This window comes from Cladophialophora bantiana (genome assembly GCF_000835475.1).
Source record: "Cladophialophora bantiana CBS 173.52 unplaced genomic scaffold supercont1.20, whole genome shotgun sequence".
Taxonomy (NCBI): domain Eukaryota; kingdom Fungi; phylum Ascomycota; class Eurotiomycetes; order Chaetothyriales; family Herpotrichiellaceae; genus Cladophialophora; species Cladophialophora bantiana.
Genome location: NW_015971594.1, coordinates 748202 through 769643, shown reverse-complemented (window position 1 = coordinate 769643; position 21442 = coordinate 748202). Strand labels below are relative to the sequence as shown.

The 21442-nt window shown below is 52.7% G+C and overlaps 9 protein-coding genes across 9 annotated transcripts; 3 read left to right on the top strand and 6 right to left on the bottom strand.

The window, feature by feature from the left end:
- Positions 1–1730: 1730 nt before the first annotated feature.
- Positions 1731–2861, bottom strand: Z519_11107 (uncharacterized protein; the record flags this gene model as incomplete). The annotated part of the gene is made up of 1 exon (XM_016768820.1): positions 1731–2861. One exon carries the CDS (start codon positions 2859–2861, stop codon positions 1731–1733), a length of 1131 nt encoding a protein of 376 aa, XP_016615207.1.
- A 1101-nt stretch (positions 2862–3962) lies between these two features.
- Z519_11106 (uncharacterized protein) lies at positions 3963–5885 on the top strand (the record flags this gene model as incomplete). Its single annotated transcript, XM_016768819.1, has 1 exon — positions 3963–5885. One exon carries the CDS (start codon positions 3963–3965, stop codon positions 5883–5885), a length of 1923 nt encoding a protein of 640 aa, XP_016615206.1.
- A 1803-nt stretch (positions 5886–7688) lies between these two features.
- Z519_11105 (uncharacterized protein) lies at positions 7689–9536 on the bottom strand (the record flags this gene model as incomplete). The annotated part of the gene is made up of 6 exons (XM_016768818.1): positions 7689–8071; positions 8150–8260; positions 8320–8892; positions 8964–9157; positions 9210–9449; positions 9520–9536. The coding sequence occupies 6 exons, from the start codon at positions 9534–9536 to the stop codon at positions 7689–7691; spliced, it is 1518 nt and encodes a 505-aa protein (XP_016615205.1).
- Positions 9537–10461: 925 nt separating this feature from the next.
- Z519_11104 (uncharacterized protein) lies at positions 10462–11079 on the bottom strand (the record flags this gene model as incomplete). The annotated part of the gene is made up of 1 exon (XM_016768817.1): positions 10462–11079. One exon carries the CDS (start codon positions 11077–11079, stop codon positions 10462–10464), a length of 618 nt encoding a protein of 205 aa, XP_016615204.1.
- Positions 11080–12034: 955 nt separating this feature from the next.
- Positions 12035–12670, top strand: Z519_11103 (uncharacterized protein; the record flags this gene model as incomplete). Its single annotated transcript, XM_016768816.1, has 1 exon — positions 12035–12670. One exon carries the CDS (start codon positions 12035–12037, stop codon positions 12668–12670), a length of 636 nt encoding a protein of 211 aa, XP_016615203.1.
- Positions 12671–13593: 923 nt separating this feature from the next.
- Z519_11102 (uncharacterized protein) lies at positions 13594–14612 on the bottom strand (the record flags this gene model as incomplete). Its single annotated transcript, XM_016768815.1, has 3 exons — positions 13594–13866; positions 13925–14097; positions 14192–14612. 3 exons carry the CDS (start codon positions 14610–14612, stop codon positions 13594–13596), a joined length of 867 nt encoding a protein of 288 aa, XP_016615202.1.
- An 897-nt stretch (positions 14613–15509) lies between these two features.
- Positions 15510–16199, bottom strand: Z519_11101 (uncharacterized protein; the record flags this gene model as incomplete). The annotated part of the gene is made up of 2 exons (XM_016768814.1): positions 15510–16054; positions 16112–16199. 2 exons carry the CDS (start codon positions 16197–16199, stop codon positions 15510–15512), a joined length of 633 nt encoding a protein of 210 aa, XP_016615201.1.
- A 2004-nt stretch (positions 16200–18203) lies between these two features.
- Positions 18204–19238, top strand: Z519_11100 (uncharacterized protein; the record flags this gene model as incomplete). The annotated part of the gene is made up of 1 exon (XM_016768813.1): positions 18204–19238. One exon carries the CDS (start codon positions 18204–18206, stop codon positions 19236–19238), a length of 1035 nt encoding a protein of 344 aa, XP_016615200.1.
- A 582-nt stretch (positions 19239–19820) lies between these two features.
- Positions 19821–21065, bottom strand: Z519_11099 (uncharacterized protein; the record flags this gene model as incomplete). The annotated part of the gene is made up of 1 exon (XM_016768812.1): positions 19821–21065. One exon carries the CDS (start codon positions 21063–21065, stop codon positions 19821–19823), a length of 1245 nt encoding a protein of 414 aa, XP_016615199.1.
- Between the last annotated feature and the right edge of the window lie 377 nt (positions 21066–21442).

Below are 21442 nucleotides of genomic sequence, written 5' to 3'. Positions count from 1 at the left end.
GCAGTTGGGAAAACAGACTCACCGGGGAGGGAGAACTAAGGACGATGCTTGTCTTGGAGGTCGACTCCTGGATGCCATGCAGACATTTGTCGAGCAGAGTTTTCTAGGAGTGGCAGTACGTTGAGGACTCTGCAGAGCCAAAGGAGCCAAGGGTGAATTGTGCAACACTTCTTCTTTCCTGGGATACTCGATGCTGCAGCTATGGTGGGGCTCTGAGCATACAAAATGATCATGAGACCGCAGACATGATCGCTACTATCTTGGTCCGACTTCGGTCTGCCCAAAGGGCGGCTTCATTCAGTCGATGTGCAAGGTATTGTAACTTCCGCCACTCACGCTGGGCCGTGCGTTGGTAGAGGGACGTATGAAGAGACTGATCAGGTGTTAGACGTGCGACCACCGAAAAAGCCTAACCTGCGTCTAAGCTTAGGCTTCTAATGCTTTCCCCAGCAAGCCGCCCCACGCTTTGTTGTCAAAAACCTTTTCTTAAGGGACAAAGCGGCTACGAAACACTGAAGCCCATTACCGAGAGGCAGGAGGGTTGAATGTGGGAAAATCCACAGCCTCCAGGTAAGCTTCGCCTCCTGCTACCGCGATGACTAGAATTTGGTCAATCCCCTCATTCGTTGTGTGCAGCTCCATCGAAGAGACTGTTGCGCCTCACATTGTTTTACAACTCTCACTTTTCCAATGTGAAACAGTGACACGCATTCCTCAGTCAGAATAGCATGATTTGGGCTATCGCTTCAAACCTCTCTCCAGAAGCGGACCAGAGAGTGACGAGAATCACAGCCCGGACATGTCTTGAGCATCGACTGATCAATACGGCACAACAGGCATGGGGGTGGCCAATGATGCTTAGGCCACCTAATCCGTCCCTGCAGGCTGCGCGGAAAAGGGGCGATGATCTGATAAGATAATACCTCTCTGGACTGTTTTAAGAGGAATGTTTGGGGCGAAGCGAATGTGGGAGATGGGAGGCTTTCAGGTGCGAGTAGGTGAGATGTCCACACGTACGCTAGCCGGAGCATGTGGCAGGAAAAAGCAGGGGCCCGACACCGAGCCCTGCAGAACAACCCTGGCGATGGCACACACCTGGCGAACTCCGGTCCTGTCCGTCAACCCGTGGCATTGCTCTTCCTCTGCAGGCTCGGTAGTTTATGGCTGCTTAGCGCGCCAGGACGGGTCCAAAGGAGAAGAGAAAGCGGAAAAGGCTTGGTTTCGGGGCACGAAGCTTCCCCTTATCCCGGATAGTCTGATGACGGAAGGTCCTTTGTGGCCGTTACCACTCAACGAGGACGAAAATTTTGGAGCTAACAATTTTGTCTACCAGGAAAAGGTATCTGGTTTGGTAAGTCTTCCTCCCAGACCCAGTTCCACGAGCCTACCTCGGGGGCTGCACCAGAGAGGGCGGTGTCGCCTCTCCACACGGTTTCGCAGCCCGCATCTCGATGGACTCAGTGATCTCCTATGTCTCTCTGAGATCTTTGTGTCTATTGTTCTACCCATTCTGGATTCGGCAATCACATGGGTTTTCACCTTCATTTGACAATACGTCAAGCGAAAGATTGGACCTAAGTTGTCGAAGCTACACACCCCTAACCGTCTCCTTCCATCCTGGATTTTCGCACAACCATGGAACAGATCTTTTCCAATCCAACATCTCCTCTATCGGTTGACGTTGTATAGTGCGTAAAACCCTATCGGGTAGGTGAATGGTCTTTTTCACTCTATTTTCCGCGCAAGGGTCGCTGGAGGCCCTGGGTGAATGTATGACTCTGTACCTGGGCAATGACATGTCCGGCATCTTGCCTCGGGCCGGCGAGCCTGGCGAGATGGCGCGTAGCATAGCTCCTGAACCCCGGGACCTTGGAGAGGAATCTGAGGAAGGGCTTTTCAAGGGGCAGGCACCCTTTGCGCTCCTCATACAGCATGCACGTGATAGCCAGCATGATGAAGATCCAGTAGACGTTGTAGGAGATGACAGAGCCGTATGTGGCAGTATTTTGCCAGCCAAGAACGGCGTTGAAGACATCCCAACCATTGTCACGTTCCGGGTTGCAGCAGTTAACATGCCAGACGGTCTGGTCAATGTTGTACGAGCCAGGGCCATCGCCCGCTTCAGCAACATCGCCGCCTACTTGCAGTTGAAATTTGTGGAATTGCAAACTCCAGACAGACTTGGAGAACATGCCGGCGGCGATCAGGTAGAGCACGCAGGTGGAGGCGATCAGGAAGTACTGGATGGTCATGTAGTTGCCGCCGCGGTAGATGAGATAGCCGACGAGAAGACCGGCCAGAATACCCGTGATGACGGGGATGGGAAAGGCCGTCGCAGGCAAGCCGAGCGAGACACCGCCGACGAAGACCACGGCCTCGAGGCCCTCGCGGAGAGTGGTGATGAAGGGAAGGATGAACATGGCATATCGGCGGCCCCATTCGCCCAACCGAGATGCCGCATCGTGGTGTTTGGTCTTTGCCACGAGGGCTTGTGCAATCTTGACCCTCCATTTCTCTTTTGTCTTGTTGACGCGCAGAATGGCCAGGCCCATGATGGTGATGATGATGCTGGCGATGAGGTAGAAGATGCCCTCCCACAGATCCTCGGATTCGGACCAGAGATCATGGCCCAGGCCATAGAAGACGCCGATAAAGGCACCCCCAATGATCAGCGCTATGAGGATGCCCAGCAACGAGCCCGCCCAGACTTGTCGCTTGAGTCGTTTGTAGATGGCCGGGTCTTGCGACGGTTGACCCAAGCATTGCTTCAAGAACGAAAGCAGCACCGAGATGATGATGACAGCTTCGAGGCACTCTCGAAACACGATGAAGAAGACTTGGACCCCGAAGACGTTGGTCATTGTGAGGGCAGGGAAATCAAAATACCAGGCAAAGCTATAGAGATACAGAGGGGGGGAGAGTAGTCGTCGCAAGAGAAATGGAGGCCTCAAAAGGTAGTATGTATAGTGTGGAGGGGGAAATGCTTAGAGAAGCTTGGAGGCCGCACCAAGAGGATGGATGGAGGGACGGATGGAGAGACTGGCCTTGGAGCTCAGAACGCAACTGACTCGACCCCAGAGGAGAATGTTATGTAGCACTGACCTTTCGACCTCCAGAAACAACAGCCGTCAAGTTGGCCGAAGTTCGGGGAGAAGTGGGCGGCGCATTGATTCCCCCTTTCGTTCCAGGACTGACCCGGGTGAATGATCATCTGATAACGAGAAAAGATAAGATAATAAGCTGTCATGGAAACGAGCATCGATAGGCTATAGGGGGAATAAAGTTAGATAATGGTGAATGGTGGATGGTTGTGGTGGATAGAGTTGGAGGCGGTGGATGCTGTGGGATGCTTTCGCCGCGAGGCATTGGAGGCCACTTACGGCCACTTTCCTACACCACCATCAGATAACTTTGATGCCACGTCTAGGCCGCTCGCTAACTGATCTAATCACTCCTCTCCTCCTCCGAGGGGTCTCCCATCTGATGTGATTGGGTAAAGGGGCTTGAAAGCCCCCTTGTTGTGTTACCACTCCGGGCATGCGAACCGCAGACTGCAGCAGTGAGGGAAAAAAATCTTCTCCCACGGCCACTAGGCGAGCAGCCCCAAAACAAGCAAGCAGAAGCTCAAGGAGGAGCAGGGGAGTGGCCCTCCTCCGCCCTCCCGTCATGGAAGGAGTTCGCCGGCATCGGGCGGCGTAGAAAGCCCCCCAGCCTCGAAATCTGCTTCGGGCCCTACATAGGACCAACCCAGTCGGGGCCGTAGAAAAGCAGCCTCCCACCCTCAAAACAAGCTGGCTCCCTTCGCGACGACGGGGCAACGTCCATTACTCCAGACCTCATCGTCGGAGGCCCTTAGAAGTCCTTGGCAAGCGTCTGCCCAAGCTTTACAACGAGCGAGGACACAAAAAACCAAGAAAGCAGGCCCTGTCGGGGTCAAGACTAGACTTTCAAGCCCAGTGGCCATGGCGAAGCTTGTCCAGGCGTTTTTCTGCACGCTGGTGGTTCTGCTCCTCTCAAGCTTTACCACGGCAAAAACCGTCACGTACGACTTCAATGTCAGCTGGGTAAATGCCAATCCAGACGGGTTAGCAGAAAGGAAAGTCATCGGCATCAATGGACAATGGCCGCTGCCCGTCATCGAGGTCGACAAGGGTGATCGGCTCGTGGTCAACATGTTCAACGGCCTGGGCGACAAGAACACCAGCATCCACTTTCACGGCATGTTCCAGACAAACACCAGCAACATGGACGGCCCGTCGATGGTTACCCAGTGTCCGATTCCTCCGGGATACAGCTTCACCTACAATTTCACCGTGAACCAGAACGGCACCTATTGGTACCACTGCCACACCGACTTCTGCTATCCCGACGGCTACCGCCAGGCCTTGATCGTCCACGACAACGACGCATATTTCAACGACGACTACGACGAAGAATTCACCATCACCATTAGCGACTGGTATCACGAATTGGTCGAGGACATTCGTTTTCTGTCGCTGTACAATCCCACCGGCGCCGAGCCGGTCCCCAAGTCCTTCCTCTTCAATGACACCCAAAACTCCAGCCTGCCCGTCAAGCCCGACACGACGTATCTGATCCGGTTGATCAATATCGGGGCCTTTGTGTCACAGTTCTTCTACATCGAAGATCACACGTTCAAGATCGTCGAGATAGACGGCGTGTACACGGAGCCCACCGAGGCCGAAACCCTGTACATCGCGGTTGCTCAGCGGTACAGCATCCTCCTCACGACCAAGAACTCGACGGACCGGAACTACCCCATTGTGACGGTCGCCGACGCAGACCTGCTCGACGTGATATCTCCTGACCTCCAGCTGAACAACACCAACTGGCTGCAATACAATGCCGAGGCCGCCCACCCACAAGCTGTCATGAAGGTCGAGGCCTCGGCGGACCTGGTACCCTTTGACGACATCACGCTCGTCCCGCACGACCGCATGGAGCTTCTGCCGGAGCCCGACTTCGAGATCAACGTGACGGTCATCATGGACAACCTTCGCAATGGATTCGGCTACGCATTTCTGAACGACATCACCTTCACCATGCCGAAAGTGCCGACGCTCTACACGGTCATGTCTTCAGGCGGGCTGGCCACCAACGAGGCCATCTACGGCGAGTACACGCACCCGATGGTGCTGAAGCGCAACGACGTGGTGCAGCTGGTGCTCAACAACGCTGACAGCGGCTCGCACCCGTTCCACCTGCACGGGCACAACTTCCAGGTCATCGACCGCGCCCCGCCTTATGGGGAGCACTTCTACGACTACCTGGCCGGCGACCCGGTCCCCTTCGATCCGGCCAACCACTCTGCATTCCCGACCTTCCCGGCCCGGCGCGACACTTTCGTGCTCCCACCCCAGGGCTACTACGTGATCCGCTTCGTGGCCGACAACCCGGGCGTGTGGATGTTCCACTGCCACATCGACTGGCACCTGTCGCAGGGCCTAGCCATGCTGCTGATCGAGGCGCCGCTCGAGATCCAAAAGACCCACCACATCCCCCAGCAGCACTACGACGTGTGTCGCGCCGCAGGTGTGGCCTTCGAGGGCAACGCCGCCGCAGATACCCAATCTCTGCTCGACCTCACTGGCCAGAATACCCAGGAGCCGCCCTTGCCCGGAGGTTTCACAGCCCGCGGCATCGTCGCCCTCGTGTTCTCGTGCATCAGCGCCTTTCTTGGCATGGCTTTCATCACCGTCTACGGCCTCTCGGAGCCAAAGGTCGTGCAGAAGGATATTGACACCGTAAACGACGACGGTGACGAGGACGTCTTGCACGAGAATGTCACCGCCGCTGGCGGTGGCGGTGGCGGTGGTGGTGGTTCTCCTGCCGCGGCCGTGGAGCCGAAAGTAGCCGCGGGTTAGGGAGGGTTAATGTACGCAGTAGTTTTAAAGACTCCTAGCTAGTTATGGGTCGTTCGCAGTATTACCTTATGTCTATCTCAATGCTATATCGTTGTGAATACCGCCACTACACCCGGAGTTGAAATTCTCGACTTCCTCAATATCCCGTCCCGTTTGCACATCTCACCCGTCGATCTAGGGCCCTAGCACGGGCATTGAGTGCGCAGTCCGTCTTGCTAGCTCGCCGTATGTTGTCCATGATCGCGCATCATGCGTGTCTACAGCGCCGGCGACACCACAGAGACAGGGATGATTGTCGAGATATAGTTCAGGGCGTTGGTGAGGCCAGATTAAGGATCTTCATTCGAGGCGACGCCGACGGGATTCCTACTTATCTTATGAAGAAGTATTGCTCCATCAATCTCTTGTCACCCCTAAGCACAAGAGCAGTGGAGAACAAGTCGTCCACAGATGGACTGACGGGCTCTTGAAGGGCCCAGCTTCGAATGAACCATGGCCAGCTCCGGAACGCCGCTATCCATGCGACCGACAATGACTTGGACATTTGCAGCATCCCCAGATGACAAGACCTTGTGCAAATACGTACACGTCGCATCTGTCCCGCATTCCGACACCAAAAGAATCACCGAGGTGATATGTATGGCGTCACTGGGTTGTCGTGCTGCTCGACTTGTCGATCCAACAGGTGTCATCCCATCCAGAAGTGGCTTCGGTTTATCAGCGAATCCCAGCGGCTTACGGGGGTATTGAAATATAACTTATTCGCAGTACAGCCTACCAAGGATGCCAAAGCATATCTGGCTAGTGATTTTATGCTCTTACCTTTACCTTTTCCATTAGAGGCAAGTTTCTTACGTCCGTCATCTTGCAGGACTCACATCGCCGTGCTTGAGTGCGGCCAGGGTACAGTGGCACCGTCGCGCCGGAGATGCGCGTGTGGGTGGTCAGGGCCATGCAGTGACTAATGCGCTGGAGACCTTTTCGGAGAGAAACATAGCCTGGGTGCGCTGAAATCTTTTGGGTGGGACATGCTGTTGTTTGTCGCCTGCCTCCCCAGAGGTCTGCATTGTGCAGGCTAACCTCCTTGGGCATTTTCCACCGCCAGGCGCTCCTGAGTCTTGACGGTCCAATGAGGTGATTTCAGGTCTCAGGAAATGACTTTAGAAGCAAGTTACCCGCCATTCGGTGCCTGAGTCAGCGCCCGAGGAGTCGAAATCGTCAAGGACATCGCTTGGGAATTTCGCATCTTAGCGAGTCCCTTCGCCTATCTATTTTAGGCAGATAGGGTAGCCTCGGTCTATCCGGTGTGTGTTAGATGAATCTTGGAGAAAAGACGTTTAGCCACGTGGAAACAAGTGAAGACTCAGGGTAGCGGGCGGTAGTCCAGATGAGGATATCCGGGGTAAGGAAGCGAATCCGAGTCAAATCCCGGACGCGGCGGATTTCTGAGCTGGACTCAGACACGTGGGAATCGGGAACCGAGTCCTCGTAGCGCTGTCAAATAGCAGCTGCTACATGCAGAGAGGGCCACGAGGACAGACGCTTGCGTGAGACCGAAGTCCGCTTCTTCAGCAGTCTTCTTGGGCATGTTCGAAGCTCCAGATCCAGCACAGCTAGGCACCGCAGAGAAGGGGGAAGGGCGGGTGGTCGGCCTTAGTGACGACGGCGCAGCGACGCATATGGAATGTTGCGATGCAGATTTAGGAGGAGCGGCCTTTAGGTTTCTGGAATAAAACGAGAATGGCAGCATGAGAGCATGGAGCGACGAATGTGGTATGTACGGATAGCTATATTAGGTCAACTCTACAGAGCCTTATTCCCCTTACCGACATTCTCCACACGTTCGGTCTCGGTAACCTCGCTGGCAATCTTCTCGTCTGATGAGAGAGCCCCAGTGTCTGGGAAGTCATGAGCTTCCCGGATCCCGACAGCTACCTCGTCGCCGAATAACGCAGCAATTTCTTCCAGTGTTTTGCCCACGGTCTCTGGGTAGACCCAGTAGACCACGGTGATGAAGATGGCGTCGCAGATGATGAAGATGAGGAAGAACTTCCACGCGATGTGCTCGATGGCGATCGGCGTCACTTGCACCAACATGATTGTAATGGCGTTGAATGTGCAGAAGGCCACGGCGTTGCCGGCTGCTCGGATCGGAGTGGGCATGATTTCCGACGGGTACGTATATCCTGTATTAATGAATTTTTATTAGTAAACCTGCACGATTGACACGTTTGACAAAGGGGGGGAAAGCGGGATATACGTACCGAACGAGTTCATGATGAAGGCATATCCGATCAGGTAAACGAACATGAAACCGACAGTAAAGCGACCGAGGAGCAAATTGGTGTTGCCAGAATCCTGGAATCGTGCCCAGACTAACGCTCCGTTAGTTATGCCGCTCTCACACACATCTAGGCCAATGAGCGAGACTTACAGATGACCATGGCGATGGATGCCAGGAACTGCACCCAAAGAGATATAAGCAAGGACTTTCTGCGGCCAAGCTTATCAAACAGCAAAGCACCGATGGTGCAGAAGATGACTCCGCAAGTACCCCATACTCCGACCATGACAAGTGCAATCTTGTTGGTGACTCCAAGGTAGGTGTACAAGATGAATTGATAGTTCTGGAGCGGGATGATACCAGTAAACATGGCAAAGGCGAACTGGAAGACAACGATGAACATTCGCTTGCGGTAGGATGGCCGGCGAAGAATGGTGCGTAGGCCAACTCGTTCGCGGACTTCGAGTTCATGCTGTGCCTTGATCTGGTTGAATTCGCGAATGTAAAAGTCGTCATCCGCGCCGGGAGCGCCGCCGTGAAGTTTTGTAATCACCTCCAACGCCTCGTCATAGCGCCCTCTCATGATGAGAAATCTAGGCGATTCTGGGAGATAAGGGACACATAAGGCCATGAGAACAGGCGGAACGTGTTGCAAACCCAAGAATAATCGCCAGGCGACATCAGAGCTGATGTAACTGAATCCGAGACCCATCCATTCGGTCACTAATGCAGAAGTTTAGTATATCAAGAATTGACAATTGACAATTGACAATTGAATTTGGTGAAAGACCCACAGGTATAACCAAGGTTGATGTTTAAGTTGTACAGCCCACCAACTCTGCCACGGAATTCTGGTGGCGAAATTTCTGACATGAACATCGGGCAGACACCGAAGACGATACCAGAAGCGATGCCGCCAATTACACGCCCAACGAAAAGCATCTCGATGTTTTGAGCGGCAGTCTGAAGGACAGCACCCACTAAAGCGCTGATATATGTTAGCGACCCATGCCCGCCTGAAAGGGGAACCAGGAACGAACACAACGCAGGCAATGTAGATAGTTGGCTTTCGCCCATATCGATCAGGAAGCCAGAAGTTCAACCCAGACCCGAAGAAGCTGCCCGCATAGTAACATGATCCTAAAGCTCCGATGGTATTGGAGTTGAAGTTGAAATAGGATATGAATTGGGGGTATCCCAAGATAGAGGTGGTGAGGCCAGAGTCATAGCCGTAAAAGAAAGCCCCAAAAGAGAGGATGATAATCGACCAGATGTTAAGCCTGTTACCTGGTTAGTCGGTCTCAGGGACTAGCAGCGTTGAGAACGAGCCGGTTCAAAAATATCACTCACTTGTTGAAGTGTGTCATCTTGGACCGCTCCGTCTGGCTCAGTGCGAAGACGGACTTGTTTCAGGAGATGAAAAGAGTGCTTGAGGAGCAGAAGCTAGGGATGCGCAGTTGCTCAAAAAATGCACTGATAGATATATACTTGAATACTCGTACAACGAACCCGAGGGTAATAGGACTCCCTCGGTTATAGTTAAGGTTGATTGGACGACACAGGGTTCGCGGGGTAAAAGCTGGAGAAAAGGGATAGTGTGGAGATGATACCGCGACACGCCGGGGAGCCACCGTTGCCATAGACGCCCTGCCGGAGCTGTTCGGTAGACTGAGTCTGGACGCGGGTCGCAGAAGTGGTCTGAGATTGGGCCTTGATGGGCACATATACCATCGAATCATACACCGTGGCTCTGGGTTGGCCTGCTTCTCCATGCACCGCCTCATGCTTCAGGTGAGCCTCGACGGCCGAATTCCCTGTGGGGGTTCTGGACGGTAGATGGTTAGTGAGAAGGTTGGGGAAGTTAGCGACAGAAGGCTGTATCCCAAAGCGGTAATTACCCTCGGTAGGGCATAGAACTGCCCTGTCCCTGAGCTTGCCCTGAGATAGTGGCACAGCGTGACAGAGGCCATCTCGAAAACCCGTCTAGAATGCGATCCCCCTACCTCAAATCCCAGCAGGACGCGTCCTCGAATATTCGCCGGTCTTCTCATCTTCGTTGTCGTCGCCATAACTCATCTCCGTCATTTCGCCCTCTTCCAATTCGGCCTACAGGAAGACAATGTCAAATTGCCAGCCATGCTCCTTCAGAAACAGTTCGAGCTCTTCCAATCCAGTAGTAGCAAGGTGTGGTGGCGATTGAGCTGGGCGAGAACATCGGGTCTTCGCCACCGCTTATCGGATCAAGACAGCCTGGCCCGGGTACGTCGCGGCGTCTTCACTTGTCCCGTATGCTTAAGGTGCTTGTTGCATATCTGTCGGCCACGGCTCGGTTATAAGGTTTGGCCATATCGCCTTCCACCGCTTGACCTTCTTGTCATATGCGTCTCTTTTCCCAAGCACGGGATTTGGTCTCACCACCATGTTGAAAAAATCAGACAATCCTCGCGGCGCATAGACGATCCACTCTCCCATTTCGTCAATCCTTACGCCCAGCATTGCGCTTGTAGATATCCATGTATCTATTCCAGCCTCGACACTCGCATGTGGTGGACATGAAATCCCATACTTCTTCTCGTACCACAAATGGACACGTGCCTGATTTCGGATTTCAACAATCACAGACATGTCGGCAAAGTGCCGCTTTCCGGCCTGAATGACGAGATCTTCTGCCTCATACGACAAGTCTGAAGCGTCGTAATAGACGAGATCATAGTCGCGAATCCCAGTCTCACGTGGGAGTTTAGAGACGCTGTTCCAGATTGTCTGCGACAAAGCGCCACCAGCGAGGTACCAATTGGGTAAACCGAGGCCGACAGCACGGTTTAGAACACTTGTGAGGGTACGATTGGACGAGAGAATCTCGCGTAAATGACCAATTTGAAGATGTAAGGGAAGCTGCCCCAGATTCATTTCGAAGTGAGCTGTGGCCAGAGGAGGAGATTGGCAGCAAGTTCTCCAAGCCTCGTCAATATGGAGTGCAGAGAGTAAAAGCTGGTACCGAAACGATATGGATCATTTGTTTCCGGACTGCACTGCTTTCATATCCGTGTGGTGAGTTGCGAGGAGATGTGCTTACTGAGGTTGAGGGTCGATAGTAACGAGGAGCGAGCAACCTTTCGAGCTTGTTTTCTAGCACGTGACCCACGCTGTTTCCCCTAGGCCGCCTACCGTAATGCGCAGGGGCGCCCAGGGGCCCCAGGCATGCCCCCAGTAGCCCCACCCGCCCTGCATGGGAACTTTTGAATGCCAAAATGGGGCGGTTATTGTTGGGGGCCTGTGCCTTGCTCTCCCTTACCTCGTACCCTGTCCACCCTCACCACGCACTTCTCACTGCGAGCTACACACGGAGTGCTTCTTTCCCAAGATGCTAGACATATCTGATTATGGCTGACTGTTGACGTGTAGACACGGGGGTCTGTACCAGAGATTCTGCTCCATACTTACCCGTACTCACCCAGCAGCGACTGGCAGACTCGCGCAACAGAACCGTCAATTTGGCTCGGCAAGCTATCGACCTTGAAAGAGGGTCTGCCTCATCCTCCTGCTCTCTCGATCCCGGATCGGTGGCTTGGTCAATATTGCGATAACGCTGATATCAATTCTCCATAATGCATCTCATTGACTGCATTGACATTGCGTGCAAACTTACGGCTCGTCGAGTATTTTGGTGACAACATACCTTGCTACGCCGTGCTGTCCCATACCCGGGGCGAACCCAGCGATGAACCTACCTACAGCAATCTCGCTGAGCATACCGGGGTTGAAAAGCCGGGATACAGAAAAGTCAGGTTCTGCGCAGAGCAAGCCCGCAGGGATGGCCTTCGATATATCTGGGTTGACATGTGCTGCTTTTGATAAGACAAACATGGTTCAATTGCCGGAGGCCATAAATTCAATGTTCGACTGGTACAGGAAAGCAGCTCGGTGTTACGCGTACCTGTCTGATGTCTCTAGCCAGCCTCTCAGCTCCGATCAAGACAGCTCCACCAACACCGCGCTCCAGGTCTCGGGGACGAAGACGCATTCGGTTCAAGTCGATGGTTTACCCGCGGCTGGACATTGCAGGAGCTTCTTGCCCCAGCTTCTGCCCAGTTTTTTTTCCGAAAACGGTAGTCTGTTAGGGACCGAGGCCACCCTTTCACGATTGGTAAGTGACATCGAAGGCATCAGTCGAAGGGCTCTACATGGACGCCTCTTCTCCGACTTCGATGTCGAGACACGGTTCGCTTGGGCCATGAATCGTGACCCTTGGCGACAAGAAGACCAGGTATACTGTCTCCTCGGTAACTTCGGCGTGCGGATGAAGCCGCACTATGGAAAGGGAATGGAAAGCGCCATTGTACGCTTGCGCAGGAAAATTGACTGGTCGAATGACATACCACAAGATTCAGAACTCGACGGAACGGAGCCTGCTTGGCTTCCGTACGTGCCACCAAAGATGTGTCGGACTGAATATCTGAGCTTCAAGGTTCAGGTTCAAACGAAATTCAAAGACATATAGGTTGATCGCTTTTAATAAAGCTAGTGTTGAGAAGCGCCGCTCCCATACAGTTCTGCGTCAGTCCGGCGAAGAAGTGAGTCATTTACCACAGGACTTTCAAAGCGATTTAGGAGAGCAGAAGCAGAAGTCTTGAAGCGAATCGACCTGGAGAAATGGCGGTTTGTATATTGAGAGGAGCATCGCTGTGGCCCCTTGGTGGCTACTATGTGCAAGTATATCTCACGGTTACCTAAGAATGTCCAAGGGGTCCTAGACAATGAGGGTGGAGAATTGATCGGTGGTCTACTTCTCATACCAACAGCACCAGCATTTTTAGTGGTTGGGCTCTTGGAAAATCAGATCTTCGGATTCGAGTTCATTCTAGAAAAACGCCACTAGAGGTGAGCATTGCGCTCGCTCAGGGGACACGGCAAGTTGAGTTGGTGTGCGAGGCTTGCCTAACATGCAGCTTGGGGAAAAGAGCTTCAATTTCCCGAAGAAGGGGCGTGGTGCTGTTTGGATGTATGTGTTAGGCTCATCTGGATGTCCAGGTAGGTCATCAGGTATGATCTGACCAATGGCGATACCCAGAGAACGAAGCTCTTGCTCACGGCCACGGCGCTCAACTCGGGTCGTAAAAGCTTGAGTCGAACTGGTTCCGTTCCGAACCGCCCCTGGGCATCGCTCAGTGGTCCGCTGACTGCATTGATCTTTTTCATCCAGTTTGAAAAAAGCCAGCGGAATTACTGGCGGCACAAGATGAACAAAATCTGCCCCCAAGGGAATGGAAAGGGTCACGACTAAAGCCTAAAGCAAGTTTGAGGACAGATGGACAGACTGATATAGGGCCACCCGAGATTGTACGCTATCTAGGCACAGATGGATGGATTCTATTATCCTTGTGACTGAATGAGATCTCTTCCCTACCGCTTTGTGAAGACCACCTAAGGTGGCAACTTGGTGGTGGGATTAAGGTACGGTCCGAGGTAGATATGGTCATCTGCCCAATCCATCAACTTCTCCCAGTCGCCACATACATGAGTATTGTTGGCGCTGAATGGTCCCAGGATGCCTTCAAACCGCCTTTCCAAAGTTGGATCCGCGTAGCACATAACCGACTGCCGCAGGTACTCTGTGCAATGGAACATATGATCGGCGGTCAACTCGTCGGGCACGATCCCTCGGACTGAATAATCGACTGCCCATTGGAGGAGCCACTGGAACAGCGACATTAGATACAGCAAGGGAGACCAAGATTGCCCGAGAACAGCTCACCACACAATGGAGTTGATGGTATCCTGCAACACCGTAAAACTCGCCGGGCATGCTGTCGAATGCCACACGGCCATGGCGTGCACGGTGTAAGATCTCATGCCATGCAGGATAAGCTTTCTCCTTGCTTCCCATGAACGACTCGTTCCGCTGAAAGAGCACCGTCCTCTTGGTAACTGGGTTTACTGAGTCAGCAAACTACCGTGCACGCAGCTATGTCAAAAGAAGGCAAGGAGGGAAAGCAAGGAGTAAGGATTCAACCAAACATACATTCAGGCCCCAAGATCGGAGGCATCACGCCAGGAGTATGGATGACTTCCGCCTTTGCCTCCGGGACATGTCGAAAGACGTCCTTGGGCGTGGCGCTGAGCTTTACCACGGCAATAATGAGGGACACGCACAGGATGGAGAGAACACCTACGCACCCGAGCAAGAGCTTGTGGACTCGGTGGGCCCGCGGGTCACGCATCACGTAGCCTCCGCTGGCGTCGTCGTCACCATCAAGGTTCTTGCGCGAGAGGAGCAAGCTCGACAACGCCGAAGATGGCGGGTGAAGACGGTGGTAGCGGCGCCGCTTCTTTTCGTCAATGGGTGAAGAGGGGCAGCTTGATGGAGATGGAGAAGAAGGGTAGTCTTGTTTGATGAGTGTGTCGCCTGAGGAGTCGGACGCGTAGTCGGATGAAGACGGCATCTCGCAAGGCTGACTGACAACAGCGGTACGCGCAGAGGAAAACAAAAAAAAAAAAAAAATGAGAACCAAGGAATTGTCGGATAACGAGGACTGGGAAGAAGGAAGAAAGAGGATGAGATGGGTTCAGGTTAGCCAGAGAAATATATGTGCTGACACTCGCGGCGGGGGAGGGACAAGAACAGAATACAGAGTCAGGGAAAGCCACCCGCCTTAATCTGTACCCACGGATTGATTTCTGACGTGGGCGAGAAGCCAGGGTAAGTCGGGGTGGACGATGGTCGGGGTGGACGATGGATCAAGTGTTGAAGGACCGAAGGACTGTAGGGCGGACGGGCCTTTTCGACCCTTTCAGGGCTCATCTGCTCATCTGTCACAGGAACAACTTCGCCACACTCGCCCAGCTCACATCTCCCCTCGCGCACTGCGAGCAGATGTCCTACAAGGCCTGAGGAGAAGAATTATTACAGCATCCTGCGCGGCCAACCCTACAAGAACACTTAGCTACATGGTCATTATTATGCAGGACCAGAGGGCTGATGCCTTCCTCCTGTTATATTTATCGGATTGAGCAATGCCCTCGTCCTCGAGATCTGCGTCGGACACCTTTACTTGGTAGCTTGCTGACGACAAGAGGGTTGAATTGAGATGATAGTAGAGATTGACAGACGCACGCGTTGAGCGCACATTCGAGCTTTGGCTGGACTCCCCCCTCCCCCTCTATATCTCCCGGCAAGTGAACGCTCCCTAAACGACACACCCATCTGATCCTATCCCGTTGTCTCCATCGTCACAAAAATGTCGGTTTCATTGTCGTCGTCAGTAGATTTTGAACGAGGTATGTCACAGATTTCACCCAGAGTCCCGCATGGAGCTGTTCGGACGTACCAAGAGTTTTCTTTAACGGCGCTTCGCTGTGGCGTGGTAGATGTCGGTCTCTGGGCTGGGGGAGCGTTTGGCTGTCGCGTGATAGATATCAGTCTCTGGGGAGCGACGCTTGGCTGTCGCGTGGTAGATGTCGGTTTCTGGCACCGGTGAGCGTTTGGCAGTTGCATGGTAGATATCAGTCTCGCGCTTAGCTGCCGAGCGCTTGGCCGTCGCGTGATAAATGTCGGTCTCTGGTGAACGACGCTTGGCTGTAGCATGATAAATGTCCGTCTCAGGAGAGCGACGTTTGGCAGTGGCATGGTATATGTCGGTTTCTGGCGATCGGCGCTTGGCAGTGGCGTGGTAGATATCTGTTTCAGGGGAACGACGCTTAGCCGTAGCATGGTAGATATCGGTCTCAGGAGAACGGCGTTTGGCAGTGGCATGGTAGATGTCAGTTTCTGGGGAGCGTTTGGCTGTAGCATGATAGATGTCGGTCTCCGGAGAGCGCTTAGCCGTCGCGTGGTAGATATCCGTTTCACGCTTAGTAGCTCCCATCAACACCGCTGTGCGAGCGCCTAATAAGCCATTGTCAGTAAACTTCAATTCACCCCGTGATCTTTCGAAGTACTTACTCAGGGCATCTGCAGCAGGGGACGTCGGCAAGGCTGACGCCGATGCTGCAAGCAGCGTAAGGAGAGAAGTGACTTGCAGGAACTTCATGTTTGCCGGTGTGGTGGAGGAGCAAGATTGGCGAGGCTGAGGGGAAAGCAGGATTAGCGATCTGGGAACATACATGGTCAGGAAGATCGTCTTATATATGCTGCTCTCAGCAGGTTCTCGGCATCGACGGAAAGCCTGAGAGAGCATTTGACCTTTCATCATGGTTCATCCTTGCCGCTTGGTCAGACGTGCCCCGCTGCTCTTGAGAATTCTACTGTAGCTTATGACAATCCTAATCCTCTGGTATCTGTGAAACAATTAAGGCGGCCGACAACATTAGCTTAATGCTGGTAATCTTGGTGGATGAATCGAGCTGAGTTTGCTCTGACGGCCTTTCTCAGCGACTATGGCAATTGCCACTGAGACACTCTGCTCATGGATTCGGAGCATTTCACGAAACATCCTGCTCGATGAAAGGACCCAACTCTGAGGTAGATGTGAGTTCATGCTGTCCATGCTTAGAACAGGTATTTATTTGCCGGTTTCAATCTTCTCCCTTCAGATTCAGGTCCAAAAACTATGTCGAGTGAGGTAGAATGATCACTAACCTGAGTTAAAATGATCTTCAGTGCCAATGAAAATAACCTCTTTTGACGTTTCGTTACACAACGAGGAGTCCGCATGTTCACGAACTGGGACGTATCGAGGCTGAGTCATTTGTCAAGCATTCGCATAGCACGGTATTCTGCAGTCTAACCTCGCTCGGCAATGTACTTACATGAAATGATTGGCACAAATGAACGTCGCTAAACTTACACAGTCTTACTCTCCGCAGTATATGTCAGCAACAGTGTGGTAGTCGACTGTGGATCGCACAAAAGGACTATATCCGTCACACCTGCTAAGCTATTACCGCCAGACAGCACCATTTTCCTATAATGGTTAGGGCTATTCAGATATAACCAGGACCTGTGCCAAAACCTGGCCTACGTTCCTGCGCTCAACAAAGAAGGCTCAAGGGATCTGCAAACCTTGGAATGTCACGGTAACACAGTCGTGGTTCGGGCACAGATATGCTTGTACAGACACGGAGAATGGCGATTTATATGGGGCTCTGAGGTGGCGGTGAGATCCAATTGTGTCTCAGCGAAGGACGAAAATGCGGGTTACACTATATTCGTCGTGGGACCGGCTCGCAGCATCAATTATCCGAGTATTTTGGTGTATTCTGTTCGCATAATCGCTTGAAATCCCGCCCCCATTGCGTCCCCATAGGAAGGATTCAAAGGAAACTCCACCGAAATCAGTGCGATTGGATCGAGTTGAGACTGGGCTTATGGATCACATTTGCTTTGACGAATCAAGGGAACGTGTACTTTGTAGACCGACCGTGATATGGATTGATGACCACATCCTACGGTAAGTGCGAAGTGCGGATTAGCGGTATCTATATCACACCAAAAAGGGGCGCAGAACATTCACATATTATGTGCCACTTTAGCCGTTACAGGAAGCTAAGACGAGGCGGCGGCTCCACCAGCTCCATCCTGGGGAGTTGCCCGTCGGGCTTCTGCCTGGATGTAGAAAGTGATCACGCGATCATGCCGAATATACGAGGCATTTTGACTGTAATTAATATTACTTGGACAGTCGTCTTCTTCTGTTGACAGTTCTCAGTTATTTGGGGGAAGGAGAGAGAGATACAGCCCTGACTCTGGTTCTGTCTCGCTTCTTCACTCACTCCTAAGAGCCCTTCTCATGTACTTGTACAAGGTTGATGCAATGTAACAGGAACATCTCCCAAAACGCACGAATCCGCCTCAGGGCCTGAGAATCCTTCCACAAAAGATTATCTGGCCCATATCATCCAAAACAGGTGAGGATGTGCAAAGCTGACTTGACTAAGGCGTACCAGCGAGATTGGTGGTGGAGGCGAAACCCCAGCAACAACGCACGCACTCGTTCAAACATATCGACACGCTGGTACATACATTCTGCACGCTCTGCCCAACATGAGCCCATCGGTCAACCCCCACGACCACGGCTGCAACCTGCTGACCGACCATGAATGGAAAATGCTGGATCGTGCTCTCCCTCGTCCTTGTCCTGGTTGACGCCGTTTGCTATTCAGCGGCTGCCCCCAGCCGCGCACAGTGCTGGCTTAACTATTCGCAGATCCATTACATCTCGATACCGCACGATCTGGAGTCCGACTATGGGGCTATTGTGAAAGAACTGGGCACTGGCACAACGGGCTCGGTGCTTCTGCTTCTGCGTCACACCGATAATGCTACGGTAGCGGTCAAACGTTTCCACAACGCCGCCGGGGACCAAGGTGAGGGCTTCGCGCGAAGAGTGAAGCTTGAGTACCACCTTGGAACTCTGCTAAACGGCCATGCCGGCATAGCAGAGAGCCTTGAACTTCTCCTGGAAACCCGTTCGTCAACTTGGTTTCTGGCGACAGAGTTTTGTCCTCGGAGCCTTGCAAAGGAACGTCTATCCACCAGCTTAGAGTGTCTTACCAAGATATTCCGCGGGATCCTCGAGGCTGTTGAGCATATGCACGCCCGGGGCATATCACACGGAGATCTCAAGTTAGAAAATGTCCTTTTGACGGCCGACGGAAGGCCCAAGTTGATCGACTTTGGTGCTGCCACCTTCTCACAATGCCCAACAGAAACCCCCGGCTTGGCAGACTCCGTCAACGTCGTCCCCGGAGACTATGGCACCACGGCCTACATGCCACCAGACGTTTTTACGCAGCTCGAATTCGACAAGGAGAAAGCCGACGTGTGGGCCCTCGGCATTCTGTTCTATGCGATGATCATCGGCTCTGTTCCTTGGTCCTCTGCTTCAATCCATGACCCCCGCTATCAAGCCTACGTGACACCGGGGCCGCTCGAAGACAGCTTGAGTTCAGGCCATTGTCCCAGTTTGGAAAAATCGACGATCAGTCTCGAGACCTGTTCCAATGGAGCTTTTCACATACTACAGAAGCTACCATCTGAAGCAAGGGACTTAATTGCCTCAATGCTGGTGCCCGAACCTCTGGACAGGCCCTCACTCCAAACTCTGTTAGCTTCTATACCACAGACATGATTTTGGCCAACTTTGTCAAATTGTGAAATTGAGGTTTCGGCACTTTGGAAACAGACACCCGGTTGGCAGAGTAGTTATGGCGGCTCAGTGAGGTCGTCGTTGAAGAAACATTCAGCCCAATAAACCGCAAGGAGTACATACTGCACTATTTTTTAGCTGGTGAATCAGGCCCAGAGCGATCAAATTGCGCTACCCGAGATCGGTAATCAAGATTGTTCTTATTTTGAACGATTATTCCAATCTGGCCAAATAAGACCGACAGCAAGAATGAGAACACAGTCCTAACACAATTCTGCTTTGACTTCGTTCAACGGATCATGATTGGAGGGTTGCGAGTCTTGCTCTATTAGACATTCTGCGGCAAAGCTTGGGTTCCTAGGGTTAACTGGCCGGCCGGTCAGCGTAACCGTTAAATAGTATAGCTCTATTAATATGTGAAGAGAGCTCGAGAAACTGCAGCGTCGTTGAGGTGTCCAGGCAGGGTTTCGGGTCTTCTCACGCTTGTTCCTTCCGCGATAGTCGTTTTAACTAATGGGGGATTCAGTCCCCCCAACCTTGACCAAAAGCCTGTGCCCCGTCCAGTCAGAATTGAAACACCTCCTCCAGGGCTGCCCAGTCTATTGATTTCTGTTCGTTGAGTTTCTCGTTGTCAGTCTCTTGCTGCGCTGCTGATGGGTGTACTGTGCAGCCAGCTTCGAGCATCAGCCACGCGTCTGCGGCTTCCAGTTCTGCTACGGAGACTCCACCTAGGTCGTCAACGTCCCCGGGAACGTTCGTAATATAGATATTGTAGCGGCTGATCAAATACCTTGCACCAGGACCAACGCCACTCCCGACGGTAATGCCATGGTTGTGTAAATGACGAATCGCGGAAGCGATTTGCGCTTTCCATGTCTCTCTGTATTTCGAGAGGTCAAGTGCCTGAGCTCGGCCCACGGAAACTTTCATCAAATCTGCAAGGGTCTTCGCATGTGACACATAGTTTAAGACTATCCCCGCGCAGAGCTCCTTTTTATTCTCCTGCTCGGCTTGTCCCTCTCCCGAGACAAAACATACAGTAGAGCTCTGCTCTGGCCCTGCATTTGCGTAGCTGACTACAATTCCCTGGAGTCTTGGGATGTGGACTTCTTCAGCCGCAGATGGAGACGACACCTCCTCTGACTGTGAATAAAGCCGTGAATATGCGTTGATGATGTCGAGGGCGGGGTTGAGGACCAGGCCAGTGTCAACGTGCGTTGCTGTTTGATTGCAAGGGCTGAAGAAAAACACGTCGCCATTCGGCGCGCGAACCTTTTGTGGGGGACGCCGCCAGTTCTTTTCCTTCCCAAGGACAGACAGATTTTCTGCATGATATCGGCGCACATTCTGAGGAAGCAGACCAATTTCCGAGAATTCCATCAGATGGTGTTCGTAGGACGGGCGGTCTGTCGGGCCACCGGTGATTTTGGGTACGACGTTGGCCGTTTTCTCCTCGGTGACCAACTTCAAGTCATACGTCGGCGTATGCAGGTAGTCGGCCAATGTTTCCCATTGATGAGAGCTAGGAGCCAGAGTCTCGAGCAAGGGCAAGCACGGCGTGATCACCCAGTCGCACAACATTTCCCATTGGCGGACCCAGCTCTTCGGCCCTTCGTGTATCTTTGCCTCTTGAATGAGATCAAGCCATGGCTCTAAGAAAGCCGTGCCAGACACATCTTCACGCGAGACCGTAATATTGAAGCAAATGCCGTTGCGGTAGAAGTGCGTCCATGACTTACCCTCCTTCTCGTCGTGCATGCCATAACGCACAATGTGAGGAACAGAATCAAAATAGCGAACGGCAGACATGGTGAAATCAGCAGATAGTGAGTATTTCTCCCGTTTGTTGTCGCCAGATGCTCGAAAGAAGGAGAATGAGGAAGCAGTTTATATATAAAGCCATCTCATATATGAGGCAAGGCGGGACGAGGATGGTTAGGCAACAGCCGTCTCCGCATTCAAAACTAGGCCTGAGCCCCACAGGATCCATCAATCTAGAAGCCTAACTCTATCCACAGTCGTTGCCGCTTTTAGGGAGCGAAGTCGTATATTTGGCATTCTGAGGTATTTCGCTGAGGCGAGACCAGACTGCACTATCTTCATAGCCTAGGGGGCAGTTCAGGTCTTTTAGCAGGATGGTTGACCAGAGAATCCGGACAAGTTGACGTCGACACCAACCGAAGTAC